The sequence below is a fragment of the Ammospiza nelsoni genome, chromosome 9 (assembly GCF_027579445.1).
Source record: "Ammospiza nelsoni isolate bAmmNel1 chromosome 9, bAmmNel1.pri, whole genome shotgun sequence".
NCBI lineage: Eukaryota > Metazoa > Chordata > Aves > Passeriformes > Passerellidae > Ammospiza > Ammospiza nelsoni.
Genome location: NC_080641.1, coordinates 32,817,024 through 32,835,543, shown reverse-complemented (window position 1 = coordinate 32,835,543; position 18,520 = coordinate 32,817,024). Strand labels below are relative to the sequence as shown.

General features: G+C 38.8%; 1 protein-coding gene across 2 annotated transcripts; it reads left to right on the top strand.

Annotated features, from left to right (window-relative positions):
- Positions 1-227: 227 nt before the first annotated feature.
- On the top strand, positions 228-17,079 carry OMA1 (OMA1 zinc metallopeptidase). Of its 2 annotated transcripts, XM_059478758.1 has the most exons (9): positions 228-411; positions 1,197-1,728; positions 2,104-2,332; positions 2,816-2,989; positions 3,076-3,183; positions 4,362-4,490; positions 7,737-7,811; positions 9,433-9,582; positions 15,651-17,079. In XM_059478758.1, the coding sequence occupies exons 2-9, from the start codon at positions 1,217-1,219 to the stop codon at positions 15,867-15,869; spliced, it is 1,596 nt and encodes a 531-aa protein (XP_059334741.1). In that variant the 5' UTR covers positions 228-411; positions 1,197-1,216; the 3' UTR covers positions 15,870-17,079. The 2 variants fall into 2 exon arrangements, with proteins under 2 accessions (XP_059334741.1, XP_059334742.1); XM_059478759.1 differs by lacking the exon at positions 9,433-9,582.
- The last annotated feature ends 1,441 nt before the right edge of the window (positions 17,080-18,520 follow it).

Here is an 18,520-nt window from a genome sequence, read left to right as displayed (position 1 = left end):
AAACCTTCTCAGTTCCCGGATTGACTAAGGGAAGCTGACTTAGGCTTGAAAGCATAAAAAGATCTTACATCAAAGAAAACGCTGATTTAAAATAATCCTGACATATTCCACATTTTGCAGCTAAGTGACACGGAAACACCGCGGGCAAAGCCAGCGTTACGGCGCGCAGGAGAACGGGCTCTGCGCCTGAAGAGGGGCGCCCCTGCTCCCCGCGCTGCCACAAAATGGCGGGCGCCGCCTGAGGGCAGCGGCGGCGGCGGGAGCGGCGGCGGCCCCGCCTGAGGGAAGGGACGCGGGGCCCCGGTGGCCGCTGCAGCGGCGCGGCACCCATCCCACCTCCCGCTCTCCACCCCGGCTCTGTATCGACACCGGCTCCGCGGTCCGGCCCCTCCGCCGCCGCCTCCCGCGGTGGTGAGTAGGGGAGCCCGGTGGAGGAGGTCGGTCCCTGGGACGCGCAGCTGTGAGGCGGCCGGAGCTGTCCCCCGCCTCCCCGCCCGCCATTACCCGGGCGGGCGCCTCAGAGTGACTCGTCTCCCTCATTCCCCACTCCTGGCTTCTCGCCTCAGCCCATGTCACGATAATCGCGGTTACCCCCCAGGGTGGTGGGGCTGGGGGAGAAGCAGAGGCCGCGATCGGAGCCAGAGGGTGAAAGTGAGGGCGCCGGGGCCCCTCAGGCGGGAGGGCCTGGGTCAGTTCCGTGCCAAGGCATTTCCATGTCCGTGAGATAGAGGCTCCCGGCTGGCCGAGCCTTGGTTTGGCCGTGTTTTGTTTCTAGGCCAGGAGTAAAGTACGAGCAATATGCTCACAGATTCTGTGACACAAAGATCCTGATTTTCCTCATGTATATGAATGGCACCGGGGGGGCAGGAGCCCCGCACGGAGAGGTGATGACCCACAAGGGACACCTGCAGTCACTCTGATCTGGTGGTAATAAAAGTGAAAGGAAAAAAATAAATCGCACCTTGTTTTATTCTCAGTGATGCAAGATACTGATATCTTTCACAGTCGGAAGCAGCTGGATGTTTTACAACTGTAACCGGATGCAGTTGTGACTGTGACCTCCTTTTGTGCAATGCAGATGTTGACAAACTAATACATAGTATCCATTCAGGTGAAAATGAAATAACCTTGCCGAGTTTCTTGTTTGGGTGGGCTTCTTAATACCAGTCTGCTCTTTTTTTTTTTCTTTTTTTCAGGGTAACCAACCAAAGAAGCTATGAATATCATCTGTGGTCTAAAGCTGTCGGGCAGAAACTGTATTTTGTCTCATTTGGCTTCATTGTGCAAGCAGGGGAAGTGCAATAATCTCTCTAGGTCTTACACAGGATGGTGCCGGAGTCAGGGTGACAGAAATAGATGCCAAAGCTTGGATTTGAGTGGAAATACTAGAAACTGCTTTTTGACTGGAAACCCTGACTCCCATAGAAACTTGATTGGTAAAGGACTGAGATGTCTTTTGCATGTCCCACATACAAGTGGACAGGAAGTGTACAGGAATGCAAACCATAGTTCAAGAAGGTTTTTCTCCCAGTCTTCTCAGGCACTGGGGGAGAAGATCCCATCCCTCCTGATCAGTTCTGTAGGACAACCCCCATGTCACTTTGCTGCTTGGAACATTCAGATCAACAGGTCTTTTCACACATCACCATCACTTCAGGCTGCACCAGTTCCTCTTTTCTGGATTATTGTGAAGCCAGCTCAGAAATTATTTGCCATCATTCTTGGCAGGTAAAATACTGTCTTACTTTCTTTCAGTGCAGGACCCATCATGCAAACTGTGAGTGTGGGGAGGGATGGCAGATGTGCTTGTAGTCTTGTTTGACTGACAGTTTGCTCAACAAGAGGTCTTTTTTTCCATTATCAGAGGTGTTAGATGTATTTTTTCCTCTTTTCCTTCTCATTTACATGTGGTGGAGGGAAATGAACCAAGATACTAAGGGGCATTCCTTCTTTTCCTGTGGGAGGGAAGAAATGCAGTGGAGTGGAAGCCAATTAAAGTATAACCCCCCATAAGCTCCTACATGAGATGAGGCTGTAATACAGAATACAGTAACAAATTCCTTTTCAAAAATGTCCTAAGTTAACACTGTTTGTATCTCACAGGAGCATAAGAAATTGGTGGAAGTCACTTCCTCCTAATAAACGGGAACTCTTCAAAGAGAGTGCAAGAAAAAACAAATGGAAGATCCTGCTGGGTGTCAGCAGCTTGGGAGTTGTGTTTGTCATGTTTTATTTCACCCACTTGGAGGAGACACCCATCACCGGGCGTGCTCGACTCTTGGTGTTTGGCAAAGAGCATTTTAGGGAGCTGTCACAGATGGAATATGATATGGTAAGATTTTAGACAAGAAATTGAAAGTACTCAAAAATTGTTGCTTTTTTAGTGATGAGATAGTCCTGTTAATGAAGTGGGCAAACAAACCATGTTGTGTCCTTTACGAGTTTTGAACTTCATGCTCAGAACCCTGAGGGGCCCCTTCATCTGTTACCTGCTCATCTTGTCCCCATCCTTTGTTAGAATTCCCTTTCCAGGAGGAGCACATAATGGTTACAAAGCATATAACATGCATGTAGCAAACATTCTTAACTATTTTCTTGTCCATGGTAATTTTTGTAAGTTCTTGTCCTGTAATTTTGAGTTCTGTGATTTCCTGTTGTAAAGTGAAACTTGATAAGCCATATCCAAATGTATCCATATTCCCATCTGTCAGAGACATGAGGTAAGAACAGCACAAATACAGGATATTTTCAAATTACATGTTTTGTATACATTTGTCCACCTTAAAAATTAGGACCAATGATTTTTTTTTTTCAGTGGATGGAGCAGTTCAAAAATCAGATGTTACCTGAGACAGATGCACGCTACCAGGTTGTGGAGAGAGTTGTTGGGCATTTGTCTGAAAGCAACAAGGACATCCCCCAGGTCTCAGCTCTCAAGTGGGTTATCCATGTGGTGGATGAACCAGGTGTAAATGCTTTTGTGCTTCCAGTAAGTTGTACACCCCACAAAAAATAATAATATTGAAACAGCACTTGATATGTCTCCCACTTAATTTTTCTTCTCTTTGTTTACAGAATGGTCAAGTGTTTGTTTTTACTGGGTTACTGGAAGCAGTTTCTGATATTCATCAGCTGTCATTTATTTTAGGACATGAAATAGCTCATGCTGTGCTGGAACATGCAGTAAGTCTTTAAAGAAAAATGTCTAATATTCTTAAATTATTCATTCTAATTACTCTAGTTATGCTTTTCCCTATCATTACCAACCAACTTTTCAGTGTGACTCTATCTAATTAATGCAAAATTGAGTTTGAAATGAGTAGCCTGCTACAGTAGATCTTTATTATTTGTGTAGCACTTAATAAGTGTCAGAAGACCTGTGGTGGTCCCTGTTAACACAGAGGCTGCCAGGCTTTTATTCACAGCTGTACAGGTAAATTATGACTCAATTTCAAGAGTCATTTAGAGCTTGGTCTGCAGATCCCTCTCTTACAGCACAGACATAAAGAACTGGAGGTGCTCAGCAACTCTGTTACTTCTATAGCTGTTAACACCTGCAGAAGTGTATGCACCTTTAAAAAGTATCTTAAAATACCTGATACTGTTATTATTGGAGCACACAGTTTTATAATGTCAAATTCTGGAATACCCAGAGCTTGGTTCTTGCATGACTTTGGGTGAGCAACAGTTCACATCATGGTTTCTTGGGCTGGATTCAGCCAAGCAACCCTTTAAACTTCTAAAAAATATTTCTGATAATGAAAAAGAACTTATCTTATTTGTATGGCATCTGGTGTCACCCAGCTGGCACAGAGAAGTGTTGCATGATCCTGCTCTGATCAATTTGTTGCAATGTCAGATAGAGCTCTGGAAAACAGAATAATCTCATGGATTCTGAATTTAAAGGAAAGCAGCAGAAAAAAGAGAAATACATTATGTATACTGTCCCCTACCCCATTAGTGATCCTGTCTCAGTGATGTCTTATCTCTTCTCAAATTAATGTAAAGAACAGTCTTTGAGGCATTTTTAAAGATTTTTCATTCACACTGAGATGTTTCCTGGCCTTTTTACTGAAGAACTTTTTCTGCTTGTTGCCTCCATCCTACCTCAAGCTTTGAGTCTCTCAGAGGGTCAGATAGGCAGAATGGATTTGTTCCAGCCTGAAATACCTTGTATCCAACTGGATTTTTGTTTGTTTGTTTGATTGGTACAAGCAGGGAATGTTGTGCTTGCCCTCTTCCTGTGGCTCCACAGGGAAAAAAAAAAAATCAGTGACTTTTAAAGTGTTTCCAAATTCTCTTAATGTTCTAAAGAGATGTCAGACAGTAAGGAATGAAAATGGGACAATTTCTGTTTGCAGGCAGAGAAAGCCAGCCTGGTTCACTTCTTGGATTTCCTCTCCCTCATCTTTCTCACCATGATTTGGGCCATCTGTCCTCGTGATAGTTTGGCAGTTGTTGGCCAGTGGATTCAGAGCAAGTTGCAGGAGGTAAGACTGGCATTTTCTATTGTCCTTCCTGATTTCCTTGGATTTCCTTGTTTAATACATCTGATTCTGCTTTAGTTGATGCTGATTTTCATTTGTCATGTTGAAGAACTTTAGGTTTCCCTAAATGACTGGATTTAGTTGCACAGGCTGCAGGAACCTGCTGCCAATTAAGACAAATGATTGTCTTTTGGAAAGGTAACTTGTCCTTTGAAGTTGTATAGGTAAAATGCAATATTTTTATTTTAAGTAGTTGTTAAATTCTTCCTGAACCAAATAAAATATATGGAATTCATGAAATATATTGTTAGTGATAAGAATGATTTCCAAGATTAAAAAATTGAGAATCTAAACACCCACGCTATAGTACAAGTTACTAAAATAATCTTTTCAGCCAGCAGATATTTCAGCAAAGTAAAATTCAGAGGCTTTCTGGTACCAGTTTTCTTCAGCAGTGTAATTTACTCTCTGGACAGTTACTGATCCATTTATTTTTAAATAGAAATTGCTTAGATCATAAAACTGGAATCTGAATTAAAGTGAAAGATCTCTTTGGTTTCTTTAACTTGGTGTTTTTCCTGAGATTTCCCCCAGTTCCTCAAAAACAAGAAATTAAACATAACCAATCTGTTTTGGTAGTTCTTATGCTAATGGGTAGATGTGTGGATTCTGAACATAAATTATCTCCTAAGAGCTTGGATATTTGCACATGTAGCTAAGAAACCAATACATTGATGAATGCTAGCCAGCATTCTGAAGAGCTGAATTTGGCAAAAACAAAGTGTGAATGAATCCTGAGACTGCTCATAATTTAGACAGCAAGATTCAACTCCCTGTCAGCATCTCCTCCTCCCCACAGAGAATGGAGTTTTGGCATCATGGGCTGGAGCTGTGCTTTAGGTTGAAAGGGAATCAGGGTTTAAGCTCTGGAACATCATCTGTGGGATTCTGTCCTGGTTTAAAGGCTGAGCAAACTTCAGTAATGTTGAAGGGATAAGTACTTGCAAAGCTTTCATCCATAGACAAAAGAAGCTGAATAGGAAACTGAGTTTTTTAGACACCCAGGAGTGCAGTGTCTGTTTCTCTCATTCAGTATTTGCCTGTTGTGTTTGCATGAAAGTGAATTATTCTGCACATTTTCTCAGGATGTTTCTCTTGCTCTTCTTCCATAACTGTGTTTTGCTTCTTAAAGCTTTAGCATCCCATTCTGTGAAAGGGTTATTTGAGCCATGCTGTGGTACTTGCTTCTGTTTCAATATTTGTTTTTCTCTTATGTCCTTAGAGGCTTGACTTTTTGACCTGGTGACTATTGTGTATTTTTTATTATTGACTCTAAGTGTTTCCCAGTGATTCTTTGTAGGCCTTTGGGCATGTGAGCTGCCTTTCCCCCAAAGATAATGGAGTTTCTTTCCTTAATAAATTGTTAACTTTTCTTATTACATTTATTTGGAGTTGTTCCTTAAGCTTGTATTTCTGGACTGAAGCATATTGGTTTTGTTATAGAGCAGCAGGTATTTTATATGGGAACTAAAGCCTAGGAATTATTCTTGGAATAACCCCAAGCATGGCTCTGAGTTTTTCTCATGCCCCACACACCAGTATGTGCAGATGCAGTACTTCATCCTCCTTTCTTGTCCACCTCACACCATAAGATTTTTATTTCACGTGAAAATTGGTGAGTTTGGGCAGTCAACATCCCTGGATCTTCCTTTTCTGCAACATACACAGGCAGCTCTGATAATTAAATTGAAAAAATCAAGTTCATCTTTTTTTCTATCAAATTTCTGACAAGGATTTTAGATCAGAGTTTGAAGTTCCAATTTTTCACTCTAGCACATTCACAAAAGATTGTTTAAACAGTTCCATTTTTCAGTAGCTGATGAATACCACTGTATGTTGGATACCTCAGGACTCTTTTATAGATTACAACTTTCATTTCTCTGTCTAAAAAGTGCTTAATAATTAATCAAATGGTTTATCTGGCTAACTAGGAAATGGTGCTTCAGGAATGTATGACAGACTAGCCAGGGGTTTCTTTGCTGTTTAGTGAATATATGTGCACCAACACCAACTTTTCAAGGCAATAAAAACATGTATTGCACTTCAAGGAATTACTTTATCATCAAAGGATTTAAAAAATATATTTATAATTGCAGTGTTTAAGGTCTGTATGGAAACTAGGAATTTAAAAAGTGACCTCATCTCAGCTTACTTCTAAACCAGCATGTTTGGCTTTTAAAACCAGATTTGGTTGGCTTCTGTTTTTCACTTAGGAAAGAAAAACTATCAGTACTACTTTGGAAAGCAGCAAAAAGTTATATTACCTTTATGTGCTCAAGGGACTGGACCACTTCTCTGGTGCTCTTCATTTCAAATTGGTTTGTGGTTTCTAGTTTTGGTTTGGGGTTTTTTCCCCTGAAACTTCTAAGGAGGACAAATTTCTCTAGCCAGATAAAGAGCTGATAGAACCTTTTTGAGCTGATAGGCCTTTCTCTCTTCTCTAACCTTGCACAGTTCACATTTCCTAATGGATGACTAAACCAGGATGTTGTGACAGGTTCCTTATCTCTGCAGGAGCAGGCTGTTTAAACAAGTCCTGATTTGCATTTACTATAACATGACAGACTAGGCTAAGGCTGCCCAAATCTACATGAATTACATTTGAGAAAGCCACCACTGCCTCTTAGGGTGTGTTAATGCTCCAGAAAAATGGGACAGGAGTTTGGTCAGCTTTGTCTTCTAGTTTGATTTCTCAAGAGCAGTGTGAAGCTTGTGTTAGGATAGTCATGACAAAGGAGTGATTTCTGCATGCAGATATTTATGGCTGCATTCCTTATTGTGGGCAGTTTGCCAGAAGAAATAGGTGATACCATGCTTAAAGTTTAGGGAACCACTGGAATTTTTTACATAGAGTTTCTGCAAGAAAAGTCTTGATGTCAATAAAAGAGTGAAGTGAAAAAATTCTGGTGAAAAGTATTTAACTTTCAGTTGCTGCAAAATGAGAATGGCTGCTGATAGTGCCCATGAAAATATAACTAATTTGAATTAATTTCAACTGAATACAGAATCAATGAGTTACACATAATGGAATTAGAGATTAAATTAAGAAAATTAATACTGATCACATGCAATGTGAGCATTAGGTAGTTAAACCCCACTCCTTATGAGAAGGTTAAAACACAGCTATGAGGTTCTATCTTTGTATACATTCCAGACCCAGGAACAAAACTTTGATGTGTTTCTTTGCAGTTCATGTTTGATAGACCCTACAGCAGAACCCTGGAGGCTGAAGCTGATAAAGTGGGACTTCAGTTTGCTGCAAAGGTAACTACAACTGATTGGTTTTATTAGCAATAAAAATAGTGAAAAAATAAGTACCAGACATTTTTCAGTTTCTGTTACAGTCAGAGGGAGTTTCATTCTTCATATAGAGGTAAACTGTAAGTTTTTGAAGATCTGTAGTTTTATGAAGTGGTGGGAAATAAAAGAATATTTAGGGAAAGACAAAGTCATTGTGGCTAATTGGATGTAATAACACTGAAGTGTGTAAAGTTGTGCACTACCTGCAGTCTCCTTTTCTTGTAGTTTGTTGCTATTAAAAGAAAACCTCATGTGTTTGTAAAGAGGAGAACTCTAAATAGGGATCTTGCATAAGTAGAATTTAATTATATGTAAAGATTTAAAGATTTAAGTGAAATATAGCCATAACAACAATACAGCTTTGCTGAAGCAAGACAATAATTTGGTCAGAAGCTACTCAGCATTTTTTTCATAGTTTATTTTTTCAATTACTTTTTTCCCCCTTCTATATTAAAGGAATTGAACCAACTCTTTGATTTCTGGCTAAGTGCAATGGACTTATGTGTGAGATACCAGTGAGAGCAGCACCATCTAGTGTTAATATTTCATTAGCAAAATTTCCTTTTAATAGTTATAAATATTACTTTAAGGAAGGGTTCTAAAAATTAACTTTGATTCTGCGATTAAAACTGCATTTGTAATTTGAAGTTGTCTAAGGGAATAATACAATCAATTAAAAAAATGTAATTGCTGTGTTTGTGCTCACTGCTTTCTAATACTGCAAAAGTAGGGCCATACCAGAAGGAAATTAGTCAAGTGACATATGAACATTTCTCTGGTTGTGCAGATAACCTTTTTATAATAGTAATTTAAATAAATAAATTCAAAGGATAAAACACCCTATCTGTTCCTGGGAGAGGGAATGGGAAGAAATAATTTTCACATCTTCTGCCCACTAGTCCCTTTTTTTTCCTTAGCTAATAAAGGTCAGTGTAAGAAATCTTGTTTATTTTTCTTTTATACTTAAACCTAAAAATAGAGAAGTCTGTGGTGATACACAAAAGCAATTCTAAAAGTTACTGTTCCCTGACTTTCTATGGTTAAATATATACTTCTTGAAGAGAGTGAGGAATTCTACAGAAGTACTGTTTTATTGTCATGGATTCCACAGATCACTCATGGAAGGCTGTGTAATCAATTACAGAAAAGCATTTCCAGTTACTTTTTAGGTATATTTAGGTATGATTTATTATCACCTTATATTTTGACTCTCAACTTCCTCCTGTAACTTTGCCTAGATCTGTGGAGATGATTAATTTGTTCTAGTAAATACAGCTTTGAATTTGCACTGAGCTTTTTTTAAAGAGCCAGTATAGGGCAGAAATGGTAAACCTTTCCTTCCTGTTGAATTTTCATAACTCAGATGTAAGTTTTATAAGCACAGGTGTTAAAAGGAGTGTCTGCATGAGTTTTTTTATTGCTTTTAGATATTTTGGAACAGCTTATTCCTGTCAGGTGTATGGACCATCTAGATGTTCTTTAGAAACTTAAAATTTAAGATGTCTTTTGTAATTCACTATCAATTAGACTGTGTATTTATCACTTTAAGCATCCAGTGGTGTTTGTGTTTCCCATCTCTTGCCAGGCCTGTGTGGATGTCAGAGCCAGCAGCGTGTTCTGGCAGCAGATGGAGCTGGCAGAGGCCATGCAGGGGCAGCCCAAGCTGCCAGAGTGGCTCTCCACACACCCTTCCCATGAGAACAGGGCTGAGCACCTGGAGCGCCTCATCCCAGAGGTGAGCAGGGCTCAGGGACGTGGCTTCTCCTCTTAGGAAACTTGCCAGATGTAGTTTGGTATTAATTGATTAATTACCTGCTTTGGTATTGATTCCCAATTTACTCTGATAGCACCACGCTTACCTTTCTCTTTATCCTTACAGAAATTCTTCATTGCAAAGCTTTCAGCCTCAAAGGTTTTATTAAAGTAAGATAGCACAGATAAAATGTAATTTTATTCCATGAGGTTTGGGTTTTTTTTCTGATTTCTGATCAAAGTATAAAATTTTTTCTTTTGAATGGCCTTTTGATATAGATGTAACAGTGCCACAGGTCTCATCCACCCTTTCTATTTTTTTTGCCATTTTGGAAATGCAGTTTTTGAGTTGGATCCCTAAATTGTCTTGACTTCTCTTGCTTTTGTAGCAAATAAAAAAATAAAATAGAGTGTTAAAGCACTCCACTACAATGCTGTTTTTCAGCAAGCTAAACTGTGTTTGGAAATACTCTTTTTTATAACCAACTATTCTTCTCCTTTTTTTTTTTAAACTCTGTCACTTTAAGTCTTTCTCAGCTCCAAACTGTAAAGACACTTGAAGATTTATTGGCAGAGGGAGCACTAAAATGTTGAGGTGTTTGCTGACTTCAAAGGAGAAAAAAAAGAGTTTCATGAATCCTTTGATGAGAATGAATACAGTAAATATTCTAAATGATGGCATAAATCAAAGTCAGCGTTAGGGATAGGAGGCTGGAGAGTGGCTAGACTGGATATTTCAAATTAATATACACAAAGTTTGTACTTTGCAAAAGCAAGCTGGGAGAATGTTTTTGATGGATTTTCTAACACATTTGAGCAGCTGAATAGGAAATTATTTTTGTTGTGGAGCCTCAGTTTTAGCTAGATTGAACATAAAGGGTTCAGGATCGTTTATTTTCATGTAGTTGTTGACTGGCTTATAAAGAAGTAATGAAATAAATTACTTCTTATGTTCTACCCCAGGCATGAGCAAATAAGTTAAAGAACTGAGCAACTGTGTAGAGCTGTTATTTCTGTCTCATCTCTCATAGTTGAGCAGGTGGAGCAGCTCCCATCTTTTTACAGCTACTCCCACTTCCAAGAGCAGGGAAGGCTGGGAAGATCTTCCAAAAGATAATTGAGAGGAGATGTTTTTGTTTGCCCTTTACCTTAGACATTCTTTGGAGTAGGATGAGAAAACAGGGGCTGAATGTTTCCTGTTTTTAGCAGTTCACAAGATAAGTGAGGTTGGCACTACAAAACTGGAATAAAGATGAAAGAAAATGTGTAGAGGAGGCTTCTTGTCTGCAGCATTGACTCCTCTTCTTCTGGGAGCTGCTGCCTTCAGGCTGGATTTCAGGCATGGAAAGGGAACCCCAGGCTTTTATTGTTGCTCAATATCAGCTTTTTGTTTCATTGTTCACGTGCTTTGAGCTTTTTAGAACAGAATGTTTGCCATATATTAATTGCCAGTAGATATTCAGAGCCCAGGAGAGAAGCCAGATTATCAAAAAAGGCCTTTTTGTCTCTAGTGTCTCTCTGTGAAGAAACTGGTGCTTCTTAAGAGTCAGTGCCAGATCCATCATGAGATTATTTGCTTTCATGTGCTGCTCTTTTTGGAGCTGAAATGGTTTCAGGACAATGCATCTCTTCTTAGACCAGCTACTATAGCTGGGACAAATAGGGACAAGATTTTGGACTTCTCTAATCTTTCTCTACAGACTTTTAAGCAGGTTCACAATAAGATGCAATCATATAAAGTGAGAATTTTTCTTCAGGTAATGAAATGTCACATCTGAATGAGGTGACTGAACAGTCTCAGGAAGTGTAAATTAAAGGGGAACTATCACAGGGATCCCTTTCAAGTCATTAAAAGCCTGAGAGCAAATCAAATGAGTGTTAAAGATGTTACATCTGGTTTTCTGAGCAAGCTGGAAGCTACAGCCACGCTGAGGAATCAGTACACAAGAGAGCTACAAGCAGTTAAAAAGTGATGCTGTCCTGGAAATGAAATAAAACAAATAAAAAAGATTTGCTGTGTTTTGAAAGTGTTTTCCCCTCAGACAGGGAGATGTTAGGATAGTAAACCAGGAAAACAGAGTATACTCTTAAATAGGAAACTGAAATCTCTTAGAATTCTTGCATGGAGGCTGGAGAGATGTGTTTTATTTTAAGGAAAAAAAATCATAAAATAATTTTGTATAAGGGTGAGAAGATGATCGTTGTTCTGGAGACAGAGAGACTGTGGGAGTGTAGTGCCAGAGAGAAGCTGCAGAATCTTTTAGTTGATCTCAATGTTTTATTTTCATGTTCTCTGACTTGGGGCAGTGTCTGTTTCCAAGTGTGCTGTTCAAATGCAGCACTGAATAAAGCAGAAGGTTATCTACTGAGCCTTGCCTGTGATACAAAAATTCATCTTGATGTGACATTTGCTTTTTTAGCATCATGTTGTTGGCTCAGACTCCATTTTTGATTCACTCTAAGTCCTGTTTCCACTTTCTTGTGGAAATGCCATGGTGAGGTCATTTAGAGCCTAATAATAAGTTGGGATATATCAATTGCACTGCTTGTATTGTTTGCTAGGTCATTTAACTTGTCAAAAAAAGTGAATTCATTTACTTTGGCAACACCTGGTTTTGTCAAATCCACATTGGCTCTTATTATTTTTATTAATTTTTGTGTAGCTAATACTTTTTCCTCTGCTGTCTTTTGATATGGGAGATACATTTATTTTCCTTCCTTTTCAAAAGCAGGTTGGTATATTTGCCCTTTGCTTATGATGTGAACATTACTTCATAAATTAACATTATTAGTTAATTCTAGTACTAGAATACATTAATTAAGCCCAATCAAAATAGAAACAAAAATAAAAATCACTGACCTGCATTTCTGTCCTCCCTAAAAAGTTATTAAATATTTTGTCACAATTTCTCTTTCCTATGCCAACATCAGTGGAAGGTTGGAAGTATTAGCATTGTATATAAGCTGCTTTTCTTCTCTATCCAGTAAAGTCTGTCAATTCCCTTAATCATCTTTTTACTGCTACTTCATTAAGACTGTAAGGGCTTGAGACCAGCAGGTAGTCTGGTGTCTGTGACAGTGTGAAGGATTAATATTGGGAGCTAAAAATTACTTATTTTTCTATTTGCCTCTGCTGGTAGCTTTACATTTACATGCAGGTGATAGGATGAGGGAGACCTGCCTAATTCTGCCTTCCCTGCTCCCAAACATTGCAGGAGGTGACTGTGGTTGTATTAATAAGAAAAACAGCTTCACCTTTGTAACTTACAAGCAAGAGTTTGGATGTTTTATTTGGGATCTCCTGAACCAAGAAGCAGGCAGGTGGCTGCCCTCACAGGAATGTGTAGTTACTGCTGTCCTGAGCAGGGACAAGTTAACTTGGCTTTTCTTTCCATATCTGGGGTTTTTTAGTGCCATGTGAGGTGATGATGTTGAATAGCTGCCTTTTACCCCCTTGCACAGCTTTATGTTTAGCAAGAACTCAGACAGAGTTCACCTGAAGTACTGGTTTTTATCTTTGCTGTTGGCACTTCAGGTGAGTGAAACCACAGAAATAGGCCAGGCACTGTTTAGCCAGGAAAACCCAGAGATACAAAATGGCTAAATTAGTTTTAAAGAGGATTATGTTGCCTTTTCCAGGATACAGCCTAAATCTTTGTATTCCCATTTCCCTTGAATAACACTGCTTGACATTAATGCAGTCTTGCAGCAGCTTATGTTCTAGAAGAGAACAAGAGAAAACTCTTGGTTTATCACAAATGTCAGTTTAGGAATGGATTGGTCACTGAAGCAGAAGAGTGTTCAGCAGTACAGTTACATTTGGTGGCTGCGTGGACAATCATAGAAACAGCTGTAGAAAAACAAGCTGTGAAAGCTTTAGTCATATTTTTAAAAACTTAGACAGGAACAATATTTGCATGCCTAATCCAGACTTGTGTCTCCAGTAATTTGAATTTTACATTTCAGCAAGAAACAACTGGAGAAACTCTTGCTACATTTTTGGAATGTGTCTTTTTCCAAAACCATTTGTTAATTTTAAATTCTGTTTGTTTCTAGCCATTTACAGCAAACTCTATCAGTTCACTGTAGTAAAGTTAGAGGAGAAATATGTTTTGGAACCTCCTTACAGATAAAAATGAGTTAAGAAGCTCTGCTCTTCTATTTTAAAATCTGCTGTAGTAAGATGTTTCCAGTGCCTCCCATGGAAGAATATCAAAGTGTTTCAAAGTGATGGGCAAATACTTGTGCAGAGCTGTACTGGAATATTTGATTTGATATTTCAGACAAAGCTAGTGGATATAAAGCAGATTAAAAAATTTTGCTCTGTCTACAATGCAATGCTAGGACTGCTATGAAAACTGTGTTTTGTCTTCCTCCTCATGAATCCATGTAGAACAAATTAATCAGGATGTGTTTTCTGCTGACAGTCCCAAATACTGGCCAGGAGTCACCTGGCTACAGCTCTGGCCATTGCTTTTCAGGAATCCATGATTATGAAGTGGAATAAAATGCACATTTGAACTGGTTTCTCTATGAAAGGATTAAAAACAGAGCTGGATGTAAATCTGCCCATGGTTTATGCTGTTAATTGAGGCCAGGCCAATATTGAACAAATGTGACCATACCACAGTGACCATTGATTAATGGTAACCATCAGACTTGTTGTGGTCTTGGTGTTTCATTTTGCATATCTTGAAAAAGTAGTTCTCAGTGATGATGTAGAACCCTTTAGAGTTCTAGAGTTCTACATGTAATATTTTGCTGTATGATACATAGGATCTACTTTTCTTAATGAGTTTAAATGAGTTCTAGGAGGATCCGTGGATCCCAGTAGTTCTGTGTACAGCTGCTTACAAAGCACCTCATCACTTGTTGTGTGCCAAACACAGGAGCTGCCAGTTTGTGTGGTCTAATTAAGGTATGTTCAGTTTGTGACAATGAACACAATTTAAGCATCCTTTAGAAGACCTGACTTTGAACAGTTTGGTATCAATTTCTCCACAGAGTCTTTGAGATGTGAGATTCATCCACTGCCATTCCTTTCTCAGATTGTCAGGCAGACAGATCTGGGAGGAATGTGCTTGTGCTAATGAATTTTGGTTCTCTGGGAGATTCTCTGGCTCCTTTGTGCCTCTACTTTCTTACTACTAAAATGCAAGCAATGGCACTTACTCAGTGAGCAGGGCTAACTTAAAGTTTGGTCTTTTTATTCAGAGAAATTGTTACATTCTAGAGACATTATTTTCTTGTGACCTGATTTTCTCATAATACTTGGAGACTTGGAATACTCCAAATGCTTCTTGGAGATGAGATCACTTGTGTAACAGGAGTTTAGCTATACTGATGAACCATCTGGATCTCTGTGCCAAACAGTTAAAAGTCCATTATGTTATTGGAGATTTTCCCTCCTTTTTGGAGTCAGACATCTATGTATAGTTACTTCAATAATAGAACATATCTGAGGAAGTAAATTATTCAGAGCCTTTTTTTCCTTGATGCAGTAATTTTCATTTGCATTTGAATGTAAATATAAATATAAAAATATGAAGCTGAGTGCAGTATGTGGGCTGGGGCTGTGGGCTATGGGCTGGATATACCTCCACTTAATTAAGTGGATTTCCTGCTGGGATTTTTCTTCTCTCTGAGGCATTTTAGAGTATGGATTGATTCAACTTTTTTCTTCAAAGTAGCCTGAAAGGGCTACAAAAAGTTAGGTTTATATGTGAATATAAATTAAAAGGTACTGATGTGGACAAGAATCTCAGCATTGGAGAACTTTCTGTTTAATTATGTTGTACCTTTCAGAGTATCCATCCTTGGAGATCACGGTGTGAGAAAATAATTTCATTCTTCATTTTTCCCATTGTTTTACCATATTGCTCCATTTTGTCACAGGAATTCCTGGTTTCTGTTGAGAAGTTGCTCAGTAACAATTCAGGCTCATTATTACACTAACCAATGTGCAAATGCCAACCTGTCTGGAAAGCCAAAGTCACTGACTGAAACCTTTCTTGTTTTTCCTATTTGATTTGTTTTCCCATGTGTTCACAGGCTCTTAAAATAAGAGAGAGCTGCAATTGCCCATCTCTTTCTGGACCAGATCCTCGCCTTATTTTCAGACTTAACATGCAACATCTCCTGGAATCATCCAAAGGTCGAGCACCCCCAAATTCTACAAAGCAAGATCCCTCAAAATCAAAACTGGACTTTCCTCACACTCAAAAAGTGGAAGATATGCCAGTGACTTTTGCAGTTAAATCCACGAGCTGATGACATAAATTTTCACTTTTTATGGAATTGGTGGTCCCTGAAGGTCTATCTTATAAGACAAAATTGTCTTTGAACCATGAAGAAGATGTAGCCACTCAGATTCTCCATTTCTTTTGTGTGATCTCTCACTCAAAGCAATAAGGAACTGTGCCCACACAAGAAGAGCAGTGTGTTGGAGCAGAAAGTTTCTTATTCATTAAGAGTTACTAAAATAAATCACTTCTCAGGGGAAAGATAATCTCATACAATCCAGTCACACAGTGTAATTTTCAGCTTTATCAGGCTCACCTTGATCAGAGGACAGATGAGCCAGAAGCGTCCCTAAAGCAGAGGGAAAAGTATAATTTTCATCACTTAAGTTGTCTGGTTTATCTTGCCATAATTTGGGTTAGATCTACTCAGCTTCATTTGAGAAATAATGAGAAGAGCTTACTGCCTGCTCCACATACAGGGTGTTTAAAAATATTAAGCTGAGAAGTGATAATAGCTATGGGCTAGATACACCCTCACCTAATTAGGTGGATTTACTGCTGGGATTTTGCTTCTTTCTGAGGCATTTTAGAATGTGGATTGATTCAACATTTTTCTTCAAAGTAACCTGAAAGGGTTGCACCAAGTTCAGTTTAAAAAAAGGAGTGAAATAATTTTCAGGGAAGTCTTCCTTCTGGAGGAAGCACTGAAGGAATCATGTAGCACCAAATGCTTTACAAAGATGCCTCTTGTCTTTTTTAAATGATCAGGGTGTCTCATCAGAGGGCAGTTTTGCTGCCACAACATTAGATTTGGATATATCCATTTGGATAGAAATGATTGCTATGTGGAGTATATTACATAGGAGACAAATACAAAGCTTCTTGACTGCACAGCTTTTGCAGATGACTTATCATGAAAATGACTTCTTGTCAGGAAACTGGCATCTAAAGCTGAGCATCCCTCCCTCCTTCCTTCCTTCCCTCCCTCTCTCTCTTTCTCCCCTTGAAGCCACACTTTTTACACCCTGGAGAAAAATATGGACAATGTAGGTAAAGCTCTGCCTTTCAGGATTGGTGACCCAATGTACCCAGCATGTTAATCTCTGTTTGCACATGTTTGAGTTGTCCTTGCTTTGCAGTTGATGGAAATACTGAAATATTGATCTTGCAGAAAGATGTAGAAAGAGGTGGCAGTGAATTAAAATAAAAAAGGGAAATCCTGTTCCTTCATCTGTAAAGATGTATTTGCTGTTATGCTTTTTGTTATTCATTTGATCAAAACAAAAATCTCTTTCATAAATGTTGTGTCTTGAAGAAAACATCCAAAATATTTTACAGGTTATCCTATTTGGAGACATTCTTTTTTTATATGGAGAAAGGTATACTTAATCATATTTCTTCAATTAAATTAGAATACAAGCTTTCAAGAAGGAAAAAATAACCTATTCAGTGCTGAAAAACAGATTGTGAAACAAGTAATGCTTTCAATGACTTCAGTCAATGAATCTGGGTCCTTTGAGAAACACCAGCAAGTCCCTTGTCTCTGTTCAGAGGTAAGTTGATGTCTGTGTAATGCTGATGATTCTGGGTCTGATTATATAGGTCTAGATTGGCTGCATATTGCTTACAAGCTGTTTTTAAGTCTCTGCTCAATCCTGCTGGCAGGAGGCAGAAGGTCCAGCCTGACCATTATTCATCCATCCATTTTTATTCTTGGTGACAGGAGTTTTTGTAACAGAGGCTCAGTGATGTGTTGCAGCATTTGGACATTGTCACCTGAAGGTAAACAGAAAAATACACCATTTAGATTTCCCTGTGGACCTCAGAGTTTATCCTGCAGCACCAAAACCCCAACGCTGCTGCCTCTCTCTTGCTCAGTGTCAGAGCTTGTTTTGTTATCCAGGGCTGCTGCTTGACATGCAACTGGATGCTTGTGTCTGGTAGGACTGAGGAGAGCAAATGAGTTTTTATAGCATTCAGGATGAAGTATGAAACACACAAATTTCATATTTCTGCTGTCTCTTTTAAGTGACTGAAGTACTGCAGTTGAAGGCAGGAGATGCAATTTTCAAGTTCACCAAGGGAGCTTTTTTAAGATTTGTAAGTAAATAGTCTTGTAACCATGATCATGGTGATGTGAGAGAAAAGGTTTCAAGGGAGGGATAATTCCTTCCATTAGACTGACAAGGGGATTATGTATTTTTTCCAACTGTACTCATCTAATAAAACACACCCCTCTTTTTACAAACATATACACACAAATATAAAGTGCACACACAACACACACAGGCCTCTACACTAGAACACTATATATTTAAATATTGCTTAAATTGTTTCAAATGTATAGTTTTACATATAAGGTGGGATGCTGAAAATTTCAGGTTTTAATTTACATTTTAATTCATCCCTAATACTTTTCTCAAGTGCTTTGGAAAGGGTTTCTACTTTCTATTTTGCTTGTGTCTAACAAAGAAAATGCCTTATATTCATCTGCCTCTTGGAAGGCACTTTTTTCTTAAATTCTTACTGAATACTCTATCGTGCATCTGCCTGTATTGCTAAAGCATTTTCTTTTTTCTTTCTTGAACAGAAACAAACTGTTGCCTTCCATAGTAAACATTTCCCTTTGAAAGTCAAAGAACATATAATAATTTTGTGTGGGCATATATAATAGTATAC